This window comes from Gymnogyps californianus, chromosome 1, assembly GCF_018139145.2.
Source record: "Gymnogyps californianus isolate 813 chromosome 1, ASM1813914v2, whole genome shotgun sequence".
NCBI lineage: Eukaryota > Metazoa > Chordata > Aves > Accipitriformes > Cathartidae > Gymnogyps > Gymnogyps californianus.
Genome location: NC_059471.1, coordinates 194,478,233 through 194,491,642, shown reverse-complemented (window position 1 = coordinate 194,491,642; position 13,410 = coordinate 194,478,233). Strand labels below are relative to the sequence as shown.

The 13,410-nt window shown below is 43.9% G+C and overlaps 1 protein-coding gene across 2 annotated transcripts in view; it reads right to left on the bottom strand.

Moving 5' to 3' along the window:
- The window catches only part of LOC127024807 (ADP-ribosylation factor-like protein 8B), a 28,624-nt gene extending 15,754 nt beyond the window's left edge, over window positions 1-12,870 (bottom strand). For both annotated transcript variants that reach the window (XM_050909505.1, XM_050909497.1), the window contains exons 1-2: window positions 12,466-12,870; window positions 7,895-7,975 (exon numbers count right to left, since the gene is read on the bottom strand). In XM_050909505.1, the coding sequence (XP_050765462.1) occupies window positions 7,895-7,975; window positions 12,466-12,654 (270 nt within the window). In that variant the 5' untranslated portion in view covers window positions 12,655-12,870. The remainder of the gene's footprint in view (window positions 1-7,894; window positions 7,976-12,465) is intronic.
- Window positions 12,871-13,410: the final 540 nt, after the last annotated feature.

Sequence of the window (13,410 nt, the reverse complement as noted above, 5' to 3'; positions counted from 1 at the left end):
ACCCTCACAGTAAAAACGCTTTTTCTTATGGTTTAAATGGAATTTCCCGTATTTCAGTTTGTGCCCATTGCCACTTGTCCTGTCACTGGGCACCACTGAGAAAAGATTGGCTACATCTTCTGGCTACATTGATGAGATCTCCCTAAGCTTTCTCTTCTCTAGGCTAAACAGTCTCAGATATCTCAGCATCTCCTCATATGAAAGATGCTCCAGTCCCTTAATCATCTTCATGGCCCTTCGCTGGACTCACTCCAGTAGCTCCACATCCCTCTTGTACTGGGGAGCCCAGAACTGGACACAGTACTCCAGGTATGGCCTTACCAGTGCCGAGTAAAGGGGAGGGGTTACCTCCCTTGACCTGCTGTCAAAGCTCTTCTTAATGCAGCCCAGGATGCCGTTGGTGTCTCTGCTGCAAAGGTACACTGCTCGCCAATGGTCAACTTGGTGTCCACCAGGACCCCCAGGTCCCTTTCTGCAAAGCCGCCTTCCAGCCAGTCAGCCTGTAGCGGTGCCTGGGGTTGATCCTTCTCAGGTGCAGGACTTTATGCTTTCCTTTCTTTAAGTTCATAAGGGTCCTGTCAGCCCATCTCTCCAGCCTGTCGAGGTCCCTCTGGATGGCAGCATAACCCTCTGCTGTATCAGCCGCTCCTCCCTTTTCGTATTATCAGCAAACTTGTTGAGGGTGCACCCTGTCCCATCATCCAGGTCACTAATGAAGATGCTAAACAATCCCTGGGGTATATCACTAGTAACTGGACTTCCTGCTGTGGATCACAGCCCTTGTGAATCCAGTAGTACAGCTTTTCCTTACACACAACTATCATAAATCACTGGGACATCCCACAAAAATTCTTTATAGAATAACCACTTTGACTTGAAATCAGCCCAGATATGGCACGGCCTTTTCAGAGTGACCCAAGCCATATGGAATAGCCAGTACTTGCTGAAACACTGCTGGAGCTATACATGCACTACACACAGGCTTGTATTACTGCATGACACGTGAGATGATGGCATGACAGGTAAGATGTTTTTGAAGTGCTGCTGAATAGCAGGATGAAGCATTATAAAGCAGGAGGATTCTGTTTCTATGAGGATGCTTGCAGACTTGGAAACTCTACTGTCCACAGGAGGGAGGAGTGCTGCAACGAGGGAAGCTCAAGAGGAACGCACAGAGATGGGATACTCCTTCTCCTCCTCCTCCTCCCTCTCTGCCACATCAGAGCAAACAGCAAGTAGCAAGAAGCTTGGCTTCGCCCTCCAGCAGACTGGCCTGCGCCGGCCCGGGCTGCAGCTCCCGTGGAAGGACGCTGGCCTCTAGTGGTGACAGCTGGGGTGACCGCAGCCCAACGGCCGCAGCTCCCGTCCCTGAGCTCAGCGCTCCCTCCGCACTGCAACGCCCAGGGCGGGTGCAGAAGCCGGCTGGCAGTGCTATTGTAACAAAACGAAGTTCAAGAGCAAGGAAAAGGAAGCTGCGTTGCCTGTGCGTATGCATGTCTTGTGTTGCTCTATTTCTTTTTTACACCTGAGACTACTCTAAGACCACCACTGCGAGAATTAAAGGTTGATTAGTTGGAGCTTCACAATCGTTTAAAATAACAGTTCGCGATGCATGTCTTCTGAGGCTTTCAAAATTTGGTTAGAAGAAATTTTTTAGCTACTGTCTAGCTTATTGAACAGTAAATCTCACCAAAGCAAAAAGACTACTAATAGCTGATCCAAAAATAGAGAAATTCCATCAAAATCAAATCACTCCGCAAACAACAAAACGTGCTTGGAATTAAAACCCCAAGTTGATTCAGTCACAGATTTTTTTGTCAGAAAAAGAGTGATAGCCATCAGTTTTGTTATGAACTTCACCAAAATAGTTTTAACAGATGCCTAAATTGTAGTACATTAGGTATTTTAATGCTGGAAATCATCCTGTAATTTAATACCTCAACCACAACCTCAAAATCCATAAAGCTTCCTGCTTAGATTTCAAATACTGCTTGGTAAAATCTTTCCTTTTTGCCTCCTCTTTTTTTGGAAATAACAGATGACAGGTTTTATTAAATACACTGACAAGTCAAAATTTGACAATTCATGGTTAAAGCTGACAGCTTTACATTTCTGATCATGCTCAACTTTGATTAAAGAGTACATGAAATTGGCATCTTCCTACAAAATGTTTTGGCTTGCATAAATCAGTGTTTTTCTTTCAGTGTGGTTCAGATAAATACTCATACACACAGGCATGCCGGTGACTATACTTTTACAGACTAGGATTAGAGAATAAATATGAAAATAAATCTACCGGCTTCTGGAAATGACTGCCAAAATCAGAAGAACGTAAAGACGACCGTGGGCTCCTTAGTGCTTGTTGCCTTCTGGAATTGTATGGAATCTAGAGATAGAACTGTAGTAAAGAAAGCAGGCGGTGATGCTGCACTAGCATAGTACTTCCTTCGTAGTGGCCTACCCCAAAATATGACAAAAACCAGATAAAGGATTAGTATCACCTACTTGTTGGTGTTGCAACTTACTTTGCCTAAGGTCATCAGTCTTACACTTCTGGAACGCCATTTTTTTACTTGATTACTTTCTTACCCAGACGGTTTCTCAGCCTCACTCTTACACTAAGTTTAATTGATTCTGTTTTGCAGTGTCCCCTGAGAGCTTTGGAAAAGGTCAGATGCAAGACCTATCTGCTTACCATGAAGATCATTCCTGCCACGTTTGAAGGACTTCACAGTTTTAATGAAATAACACTTTATCCAGGAATTTTAATAATAGCTGACAGTTGGATATCATAATATTTCTATGAGAAAGGTAACCTGCTTTGTTGGGATAGAAAGGTTCAGGAAAATTTCACTCTGAATCCTTGTTGACTAGGCTGCAAATAGCTCATCAAAGGATTCTAGCAAGAGGCATCCCCCTCACCATTCTTCAGTCATCAACTTATCAACAAATGATGTCATTCTTCTCACAGTAAAATTCATTTTGGAAACTTTATCTAGCAATTAGGCTGTAAGATTTTAACAGCTTACCTAGATACAGGAATAGTGATGTACAAGTACTTCATCTTGACAGGCTTTTAAGAATATAAGCATCTATATGTAAGAGCCATATTCCCCTACACCTCTTACTTTCACTGTACACTGTTGTAGCAGAGAGACCATGAGAACTGATTAATTATTCTCCTGTGCAGATTGGCTTCCAAACCAAGTATCGTTTTTGAAACTAATAAATATATTAATAATGTTAGCATTATGCCCTTATTCTTAACAACTGTATTATAACAACTATATGTAACATGACACTTGAGGTCAAAGTGTAAAACAAGGCACCGTTTGACAGAAACTCACACACCTCCTCCCTGCATGAACTTGATCTTGCAATATCATTTGTGCGGACAACTCCAGTACAAACTTATTAGTCACTTCCTTCACCTACTTGAACTATCTTGGCTCAAAAAATACTTTACTTTGAAGACTCTGTCTACTTGTAAATGACTTTTGTTTGTCTAGTTGAATGAACCATCAACAGCCTTCCCATTTTCTTCCACATCTGACAATTCTGTAGCAGCATGGGTATAGCACTCCAACTATCCCTAAGCTTTCTCTATATAAACTCTAAATCATGGCCTTATTGTTTCTATGCAAAAGACAGAAAACAAGGGAACGGAAAGGGAATTCCTATTCCTCTGGATTATTTATGAACTATGGTTGAATGCGGTAACTTCTTTATTGACTGTGGCATCTATGGACTTCCTTGATCAGTGGTAAACCAAGGCAGATGTGATGAGAAGTGTATGAAACTGACGTTTAGGAATAATTAAAATAGAATCCTCTCCTGGATGAATTAGGAAGCATTGCTAAAGCTCAAGTGGAAGGTACTGCTTCAGTACAAATGTACTCTTCTGAAAGAGAAGGGAAGGCTCAGGCAGGAGGACAAAGAACACCTGCATGTCTGAAAGAAGAATAAGGAAAAAACACCTCTGAATAACTGAAAACTTAAGACAATTTGACTACTTAAACGGAAACAAACAGCTTTTGCTTGTGAGTCTGCATTTGCTGCTTCGTATCACAATGCTAATCACAATTTTGTCACTGGTCCTGTTCTCCTACACATCTGCCATTGATGTATAAGAGGTCAATAAAGCATGGGATGGCCTTAGGATGCATTTGCACTTGTAAGGCAGTACCTCTGATGTTCTTGTTGTAAATACACTATCTGATTTGCTGTCATAGCTAGTGTACATGTTAATTTGTGTATAATAAACAGAACCTTGGAGAAGAAAATCTATACAATTAGCACATCAATCAGACTGTTCTTCTGATATCAACGCCCACTGACTTCTCCACAAATTCATAACTAATATGAATCATGAATTAACCATAAGGACTAGAAAACACCATCCAAAGTTCGTAAATCCTAACAATATAGCATTAAACGTTTATTTTTTTTACAATATTGTCACTGATCCATCTGAACCTACAAGCAGTCTATGTGTGCATAATGAACATATAAATCTGGCAGCCCTCTAGCAACAGGCAGCGTTAGTTGTGCTTAAGTTTGCAGCTACCAGAGTGGAAAGATGAAGGAAAACTTCATCTTCTCACCAAATGGAGAGACTGCTTTCTTCCTGTCCAGATTCTACGCTCTAAATATGGTGTTTTGCAGCTAAGTCCATCTATCCAGGCTGCCCTCAAAATGCATTTTGCCTGTGTCTGTACCCTGCTTTCCCACACTGTGGTGGCACCAGCAATCACACAGCTGTTTGGGGAGCACACTACTTATGTAATTTGACTGGGGAGAAACTAGCACAGGGGCGGGTTTGGTTTGGTTGGTTGGTGGGTTTTTTTAGAGGTTGCTTTCATCTAGATCAGTTGGCTGACCTGACTACCACTTTGCCATGTGATCACTGGTGCTGATGGAAAAGGGGTGCAAGGGCTGCATGGCCAGGCTTAAAGTAGAATGTAAAACCTCACACCATGATCTACTTAAGCTGATTGTAAAAGCTGACATTTAAAAGTGCTACCGTGGGCAGAAAAGCAGGTGTATTAAAAGGCTATTTTGTGACTTTTTTTTTTTTTTTTAAGAGGGGCTGGTTTTATTTCCCTTTACAAGAAAGATTCTGTTTGGAAAGCAGAATTTGGACCCCAAAGGAAAAAATATTCAGGAGTTCTGATTTTGATTAAAAAGGCACTCTTTCGGGAGAAGATAAACAGGAATGTACCAAGTTACTGTTACGCTGAAGTATGTTCTTTCTATAGCAGAGTGCAGCGATTTGCTCAGCAACACGTGGATGGTTGTTGAGACACATTCAACAGAGGGACCCAAGACCAGAATTTCTTTTTTTTTTTCCTCATTCGCTGACAAACTCACTCCTGGACTAATCGAGGACATTTGTTGCTTCCTCTTTAAGGGACAGGAGTGGGTATTTTGAGGAATGAGGTGTTTAGGGTTTGGCCTTTGTGGGTATATGCAAATAGATGAGGCACAAAGAAACCAGGCAGTGGAAGAGTGGAACATGTTTGATGAGGATAGTTGGAGGGAAACTCCATAGCAAGGAAAGAGAGGAAACAACTCTCTGCCGATCAGTATACCTTCTTGTTATGCAGCATGAATACTGCCCTACTGCAATCAAAACAGATGTTCCTGTAAACTGAAATTTCCCCTTACCAGCCTTACCTTACATGTAGTGTACGCACTACCACAAGCAGAGCTGGCCACAGAGAAATGAACCCGCAGAGATGAGGGAGAGCTTGGATGATCTTCTATATACTGAGAATAGAGGTGAAGAAGGGCCAAGACCAGAAGTGAAACCTCATCATCGATGAGGTTTTTTCACCAGTTTCAAACACAGCATTTGTAGGAACTAACAGAAAGCATCATGAAATAACAGCCTCCATTTACCAGAAAAAGCTGCATAACTGTCACTCAGCAGAATGTGCACCTTGTGCACTACTTCTGTCTCCTGAAAGACCTTTTACTCTTTCTGATTCCTGGGTCCCCAAAATAAACTGAGCATATGGGGTTGGCTGCAAGAATTAGTGCTGAGAGGTTTTTGGTTCTGGTCACCTACGTTTTCCCCAGATAACATCCAACTGATGCAGGCTTACTCATATTGCCATATAAATTTCTCTGTGTTTTCAGAGAGCTGCCCACTGTGTAAAGTAATGCTAGTCTTGACTTCTTACTTCAAAGAAGAGTTTGGACATGTTGCATTGAGTATTGCAGTGCTCATCGTGTGACAGTTTGGTTATTCTAAACTCACAAACACACACACACACACACCATCTACACTGAAAAAAAAATTCAGGCTTTTATCAATCATTTACCTTTTAGGAAATGTGTGAATTAAAAACGCTTATGTGATGCTACTTTGTCTTCTTGCTCACCTGTTCTGTGATAAGAGTGAGGTCAGATTCTCTCCCAAAGTAGGCTCTAATCATGTACTTATCATTATGATCATGCACAAAGTCACGAAGTTGAGGTTACCAAGGCAATAATGATTCTCCTCCACTTTACTTTTACTCCATTCTCCTCCATTTTCCTTTCAAGCCTTTTACAGTCTTTACTGTGGACCTAGTTTTAAGACACTCACCATCATTTATTTTTGGCAATCTGCCAAAATTTCCTGGGAAATTAGAATCAGACCAAACCATGGGTAATGTTAAGAGTTTTTATTTCAGCCAAACCTGACATGAATTTCAAGAGGGTATACAGGAAGGAGGGTTGGGGTGATGAGAGGAAATAGTTGGGTGACATTAGACTTTCCACTTCAATAGATTTTAAAAGACTGGCTTATTAGGCACTATAACATACAAGCAGCTGTAGAGAAGCCTATTGATTATTCTGCAAGCTTATAACACAGAAGTAGATACACAAGTGAAATGTATAGCTGAAGGCCCTACAGTCATGTGAAATTTTGAAAAAGTATAGCAAGATACTAAGACCAGAAACAGACGGGCAGTCACAGTATTTATACCACTACGGTCATTTTAGGTTTAGGGTTTTTTAGTTCAGCTTTAACACTTCCCAACCAACAAAAGTCAATTATCCCTTTTACCACCCTTTACCTGCTTACTGTTTGGAGAGAATGGGTAGACAGTTAACAACTCCTTATATTCACATTACAGGTCATTTCAGAAAATCCTCCCTAGGTTTAGGAGTCACACCAAACCAGAGGAAAAAGAATATCTTTAGAACTGGAGGAGAAAGGAGGGAAAATGAAAGAAAAGCAGGGAAAAGTCAAGGTAAAGGCAAAAACCTATATCCCCTTCACCTAATTTTAGATAGAAGTTATGAATCCCATCTAGACTAATCAACCAGGCTTCCTTCATAATCAAACCACAGAGAAAGTCTTAATGCTACTGGAGTGATTTATCTCTACAGTGATGCCTATGGCATGAATCACAACCAAACTGGCATCATCTGTATTTCTCTATAGGTCTAGTAGATGGTTCTCTGACAACTGACTTACATTAGATGTTCTATTTCCATATAGCTAACATTACGCAAGCTAAACCGCACTCTCCGCCAAGATGTGTAAGTTAGGAGTGAAATTGCTTCAGATTTCATTTACAGTTGTGAGAGGGAGGGAAGAGAAGAGAGAGGCACCTCCAGGAGTCAACTCAGCTCCCCTAATATCTCAGAATTTTATGACCTTTCTAACCTAAAAGAGTGCAACAAAGCTTCTGCCTGGCATGGATATAATGAAATCAAATAGATTAATGTAACAGAGAAATATATGACTGTATGCTTTAAAAAAGTTATTTTTGAGCTAGAAAAACAGATAAACGATCCTATCATCTTAAAAGAAATTTCCTACACTTCCATATTCCAAGTTGAAATCACTTTGTCTATTAGTTATTCACTCCGTATTAATTCAATCATGCACACCTACCTTTATGGTAACATTTCCTTTTGTTATTTTTCTCATATTGAAGCCTACTGTAGGAATCATATCTTCTGTGAACTGCCCTGACTAGAATACAAAAAAAAAAAAAAATTATATTTATTATAAAGTAGTTGATATACAGCAGATAAGTTTCTCATTTACAATCTAAAATTTTTATTTTACAACACTGTAAAATACCACATTTTCTGCAAGAGCACTGGCCAGCACTTCAATTAATGCATTGTCACGCCAAGGAAGACTGTTCATTTCAGCCCCTTTAAATGATCTTTTATTCTCGTCAGTGACAAAGATCACCCCAGAAACCACGAGACTTCGGATAATTCTTCATCTGATCCTTCAGCAAACCAGAAAGCAGCACAGTCAAAATATAGAATCCAGAATGGTTTGGGTTGGAAGGGACCTTTAAAGGTCATCTAGTCCAACCCCCAATATGATAAAATATGACAAAAGTGACTATACCAGGATTTTTCCCTGTAGTTTCTCACTACTGTTACCAATGATTTAACTCCAAATACAATAAATGGTGAAGGAGTACTTATGTAGAGAGTACTACATGCAGACCCTTTCCTTCTGAGTAGGTGACAGCAGAGGAGTCCCACTGTGGAAGCTAAGAGAATGTCATTAAGATGGAAAAATACAAGGTAGTAACTCAGCACACCATAAACTCAAAACATAAAACCAAAGTGCTGCCTCCTCCCACAGTTTAGAGAAATATATTTACAAGACGGATGCTTGTCATCATGCCAATGGGAACCTTACACAGATCTACCCACTACAGAAGACAACTTTTGAGGAGAAAGGTGAAACTCAGATCTAAGTAGATAACTCATTATACATTCTTCTTCTTCAAAATGTATCATTAATAAGGTATTGTGTCTCCTAGGCATGGTGCATTAAGATATGCAGATGGTTACTTAACAGTTATGTCTACATGGAGGCCCAGGCACTCTCTCCAACACACACAGTAGTCCCGTCCTCCAGAAAGGAGAGCAGGACCTTCTGGACTTGCCACTGCCCTTCCATATCTATCTGCCCATATTCCCTTCACCCACCTCATCATCCCATGTGCCCTGTGGTTTTTTTGGAAGAAAATACAGGTATGTGGACAAGGAGGGAAGTAGGCATGTTCCAAAAGGTCCCTCCCATCTAGGAAGTGGATGATCAGAGCCTCAGGGTGCACTGGAGCAGCTATGTGCCTCACAGTGCCCACATTGCCACCAGCTACCCCTAGTGCTATTGCTGGTCTCTGTACGCTTTCTGCAACTTTTCTCCTCGCTCTTTGTGGCAGAGTGAGAATACACTATGCCTCCAGTTTGTTTTCACAAACTAAGATTAATTACTTTTAATCTGGGACTTTAAAAGCTGTATAACCTTTAACAGTTACTTGATCCTCTCACAAGATTTTGGGGTTTGGAATTAGATCCCTCAGGCAAGAAACAACTTCCATCAATTACTTGTTCAACCTTACCTATGGGAACCTTCTTGCTAAATTCTGTACTATATATCTTCCCCATCTTTTGTTTCTAAAAGTCTCCTTTTTTCCCCTCCTCTTTCCTTGCTTCAGTGACTTGTCAACAGCAGTAGGAAAAAACAGTGAAGACAAATGCACCTCCTGCAGTCTCATACAGATACACGTACCCAGTAGTGACAGAAGTTTTTAACTGGATGGAGTAAGACAAAGCCAATCAGTAACGATCTCCTGTAGCAGGCACTGACCTAATTTGTTAAAATACATAATACATTTATTTGTGGAGGATAGACATATAAACACATATGAACACATAAACCCTGAGAATGTAGCATCATTACTCAAGCACAAGAATGCCTGGAAAACCAGCCAGCCGACTCAGGAGACTATTGTTTAAACAAACTCATAGAAAGTCAGGATTCCACTTCTGCCAGCAAATTATACACCATACGTAATATGCTAAACTGGAAGACAAAAATAAAAAAAACCCCATCCTAACTGCTCTGGTATTGGGGATAGAATGCAAAGAATGTGTCCCCTTTATCGGTCTTTAGTCTTTTCCTCTAAAAACTTTCCATTCTGGTTGAATGGAACCAGCTACAAAGGAAGTATTATGTTTACAGTTCTTCATTTTCCCACACAATGAAGAAAAGAAAGTAATATGTTGAATCTTTTGCCTGCATTAGTCCAAAAGCTCTGATTACTGTGTTTTGTTTCAAGTGCTGTAAGCACCATAAAGTAAAAAATCTGTTCCATTTTGCTTGCTAAGGAAGTTTTACATGACAAATTACCTATTTTTGTGAATATTCAAGATGTGCAAACAAGTTTATTGTCGTATCTCAGTAAAAAAGAGATTACATCCTGACACAGATGAAAATAACTGATGCTAACAAGTTTGTAATGTCCTCTTTAAATGTTGCTGAATATTGAGCTGACAATGAATACTGTCATTACCCCCTACCGTATCAACAACCATGGGCCAGATTTTACTCCATTACATCAGTGCACATCCATAGTAAAAGGCAGTGACGTTATTCAAGGTTTCCATTGGTAGCAGAGGACTAAATATGGCTCAAACTCTTCAGGGAAGAAATTGTCTCAAATGGTGTTTATTCAGTATTAGCAGGATAGGATCTCTGAATACTATTGCAAAGTGGAAAAAATAGTAATTTCCAGCGGTTTGTTTTTATGATCCACTGCAGTTTGCATTTTAAGTAGCCACTATTTTGTAACAATTATTTTCATCTCATCACACTCTAGCTACATACACACAAACGCACAGAGTTCCCAATCTATTTGCCATGCCCATATCAACTGTATTCAAGAGTAAGCTATTATCCATTGCCTTATCCTAAATTGTTTACTCCCAAATTCTCCAACCACCCTTCTTTGGTAATTATCATGGCATGTCATCTCCAGACTGAAACATCCAAAAACTACAAAATCTGCAACCTGTGACACTCCTCAAGTCAGAAAACACGGATGCCTCGTAGAATATTCTTAAGCAATACATTTGCTGGCAAAATCAGACCTGCAGTAACAGCAGTACTCTGGTATTCGAGGTATTAGCACGAGAGAGACAAACACATATGATGCCTTTCCACTGGTGGTGTAGTATAAGTGAGAGGACAAACAGCTACACGCACAAAGTTTAATACCACACACTACTGTTACTGAGGTCTCTGAACTGCTGTGTTCTTCTCTGCTCCATTTATGAAATCAATCCAAGAAGCAATATAATTTGTCATGCCTTTTCCCCCTTCCTCAGCAAAGCCCACCCTTGGGAGATGAACACTTCCAATGGGCATGAGGAGTGCTGAGGCCCATGTTACCAACACCACCTGAGTGCCTAACAAACTAACTAAAATACCAGTTCCAGATCTTTTCTGTTTATTGATTGCTGATGTCCCCCAAAACATACTTTCACTGTGCACTTTCCCTACCCCATTCCTTTTTCTCCTGCTCTCTCTCCACTTCTTCACTCACACTAACTCACAATCTCCTATTTTTCCCTTAATCCATAAACCTATATGAAAGCAAATAACAAACACCATATACTCATATCATCATTGCCTCAATCTCTTTGACTTTAGGCCATACACCTCCCTGCCTGGTTTCGATTCGTGATCTAGTAACTTTTCAGGATAAGGACTGAAGAACATCTGGAAACCTTTCTCTCGTGGCAGGTGAAGCTGCAATACATCTCACAACAGTGATCGCTTTGCAGAAAAGTGCATGCACTAAGCTTCATCATTAGCAGTAACCATATTTAACATACATATTTGTCTCCATCTTCTGATGGAAAGTAAATCTTTGGGATGGACCCAAACACAGAAGGGCGGAGAGCACAGCAACCAAAGATGAGGAACGTACTTCAGCATGGCGACAAAATGGAAAACATCATCACAGGTGTCAGCGTTAGAGAGGAACAAGGCTGCAAGGCCATCACCACAGTGGGAAGGGAATGCCAAAATCAGACTTGAATGCTGGGAAAGAGCTATCAAGGAATTGTGGGAGGCATTAATATCAATAAAACGGATAGGAGGGGAAAATTCAGTGACAGGGGAGTTGCAGCCTTGGAGGATGCACAATATATTCTGAGTTATTTTGGGATACACTGGCCGTGAAAAGCCAACTCTGAATCACGGGCAAGAGTCCGTGCCCAGGAACCTGCTTTGAGATGGGCACGCTTTGCAGTCAGACACAAGAGACATTTTCTTTCTCCCTCTTAAAACAAATTCACACCCATCTGAGCCTGCTGTGAAATTCTCGAGGTTGCAAAGGGCGCAAGAGCTGCCTCATGCCCCCCGCCCGCCCGCCGCCGCCCGCCCGCCCTCCCTCCGCAGCGCATCGCCGCGCCGCGGGACCTCATGACAGGACGCGGCTCCGCCGCAGGCCGCGGAGGCAAAGCCCGCACTTGTTGCCGGGGGAAGCGACGCTAAGCGGCCGGCTCGGGGCGGGCGGCCCCCTCCAGCCACGCCAGACCGCCGCCCCCCCACCACCTCCCGCGGGCCGCCGCCCTGAGCGCCCCCCGCCCCCGCCCTGCCCCTGTCCCTGGCCGGCGGGCGGCCGGGCCGCGGCAGCGTACCGCCAGCACGGTGAGCAGCGTGGTCTTGCCCGAGTACTGCAGCCCCACCAGGGTGAGCTCCATCTCCTCCTTCCAGAACAGCGAGCGCAGCCACTCCAGCAGCCGCGCCACCAGCGCCAGCATCCCGGCCAGCGCCCCCGACCTGCGGCAGGCGCTCAGCCCCAGCGGCACCGCCTCGCTGCTGGGCATGGGAGCGCGGGGCGAGGCGAGGCGGCGGCGGCGGCGGCGGCGAGGCTCGGGACGGAGCCGGGGGTCGGCGGCGGCGAGGCTGCGCGGGGAGCCGAGCAGCAGGCAGGGCTCTCACGTGATGGCGCCACCGCCCTTCTCCCGCTGCCACTTGCTGCAGACAGGGGAGGGGTTTGGGTGGGTTTGGCCCGGCCGGGGGAGCGGCGGGGACGCCCGGCGGGGGGCCCGGGCAGGCGAGCGGGAGTCAGGGCCGGGCGGTGGCCGGGGGCGGGCGGGGAGGCGTCCGTCGTGTGAGGTGACGGAGCCGCGTCCGCGGCGGGGGGCGGGCGGGGCGGCTCCCACACGAAATGGCGGGCGGGGCCGGGCCCGGGGCGGGGGTGGCAGGCGGAGGGGCGTTGCGCGAGTCCTCAGGGCTTGAGGCGGTGGCAGGGAGGCACCGCAAGCCCCTCGGAGCAGCAGGGTGGCTCCGGGCACCGCGATGGACGGATGGGGCGCCGCGGGGATCGTGTGAGGTGAAGAGCTGGTCCCTGGCGGGAGTGTGGCAGGACGGGGCGGCCCGGCGTAGGTCTGCCGCCATGGGCTGGCTGTCCAGCACTCCGCACCCAACAAGGGATGGCCGAGGGCCGCATTTGCAGCACTGGCTTGTCAGAGTTGGTGGACTTGGTCTCCTTGACACAATTGATTTTGTAGGTCCTTCATCTCTAGTGATGGCGGTTCTCACGCCCCTAGGACCTCCAGTCTTCCCATGAAACTCTTCTT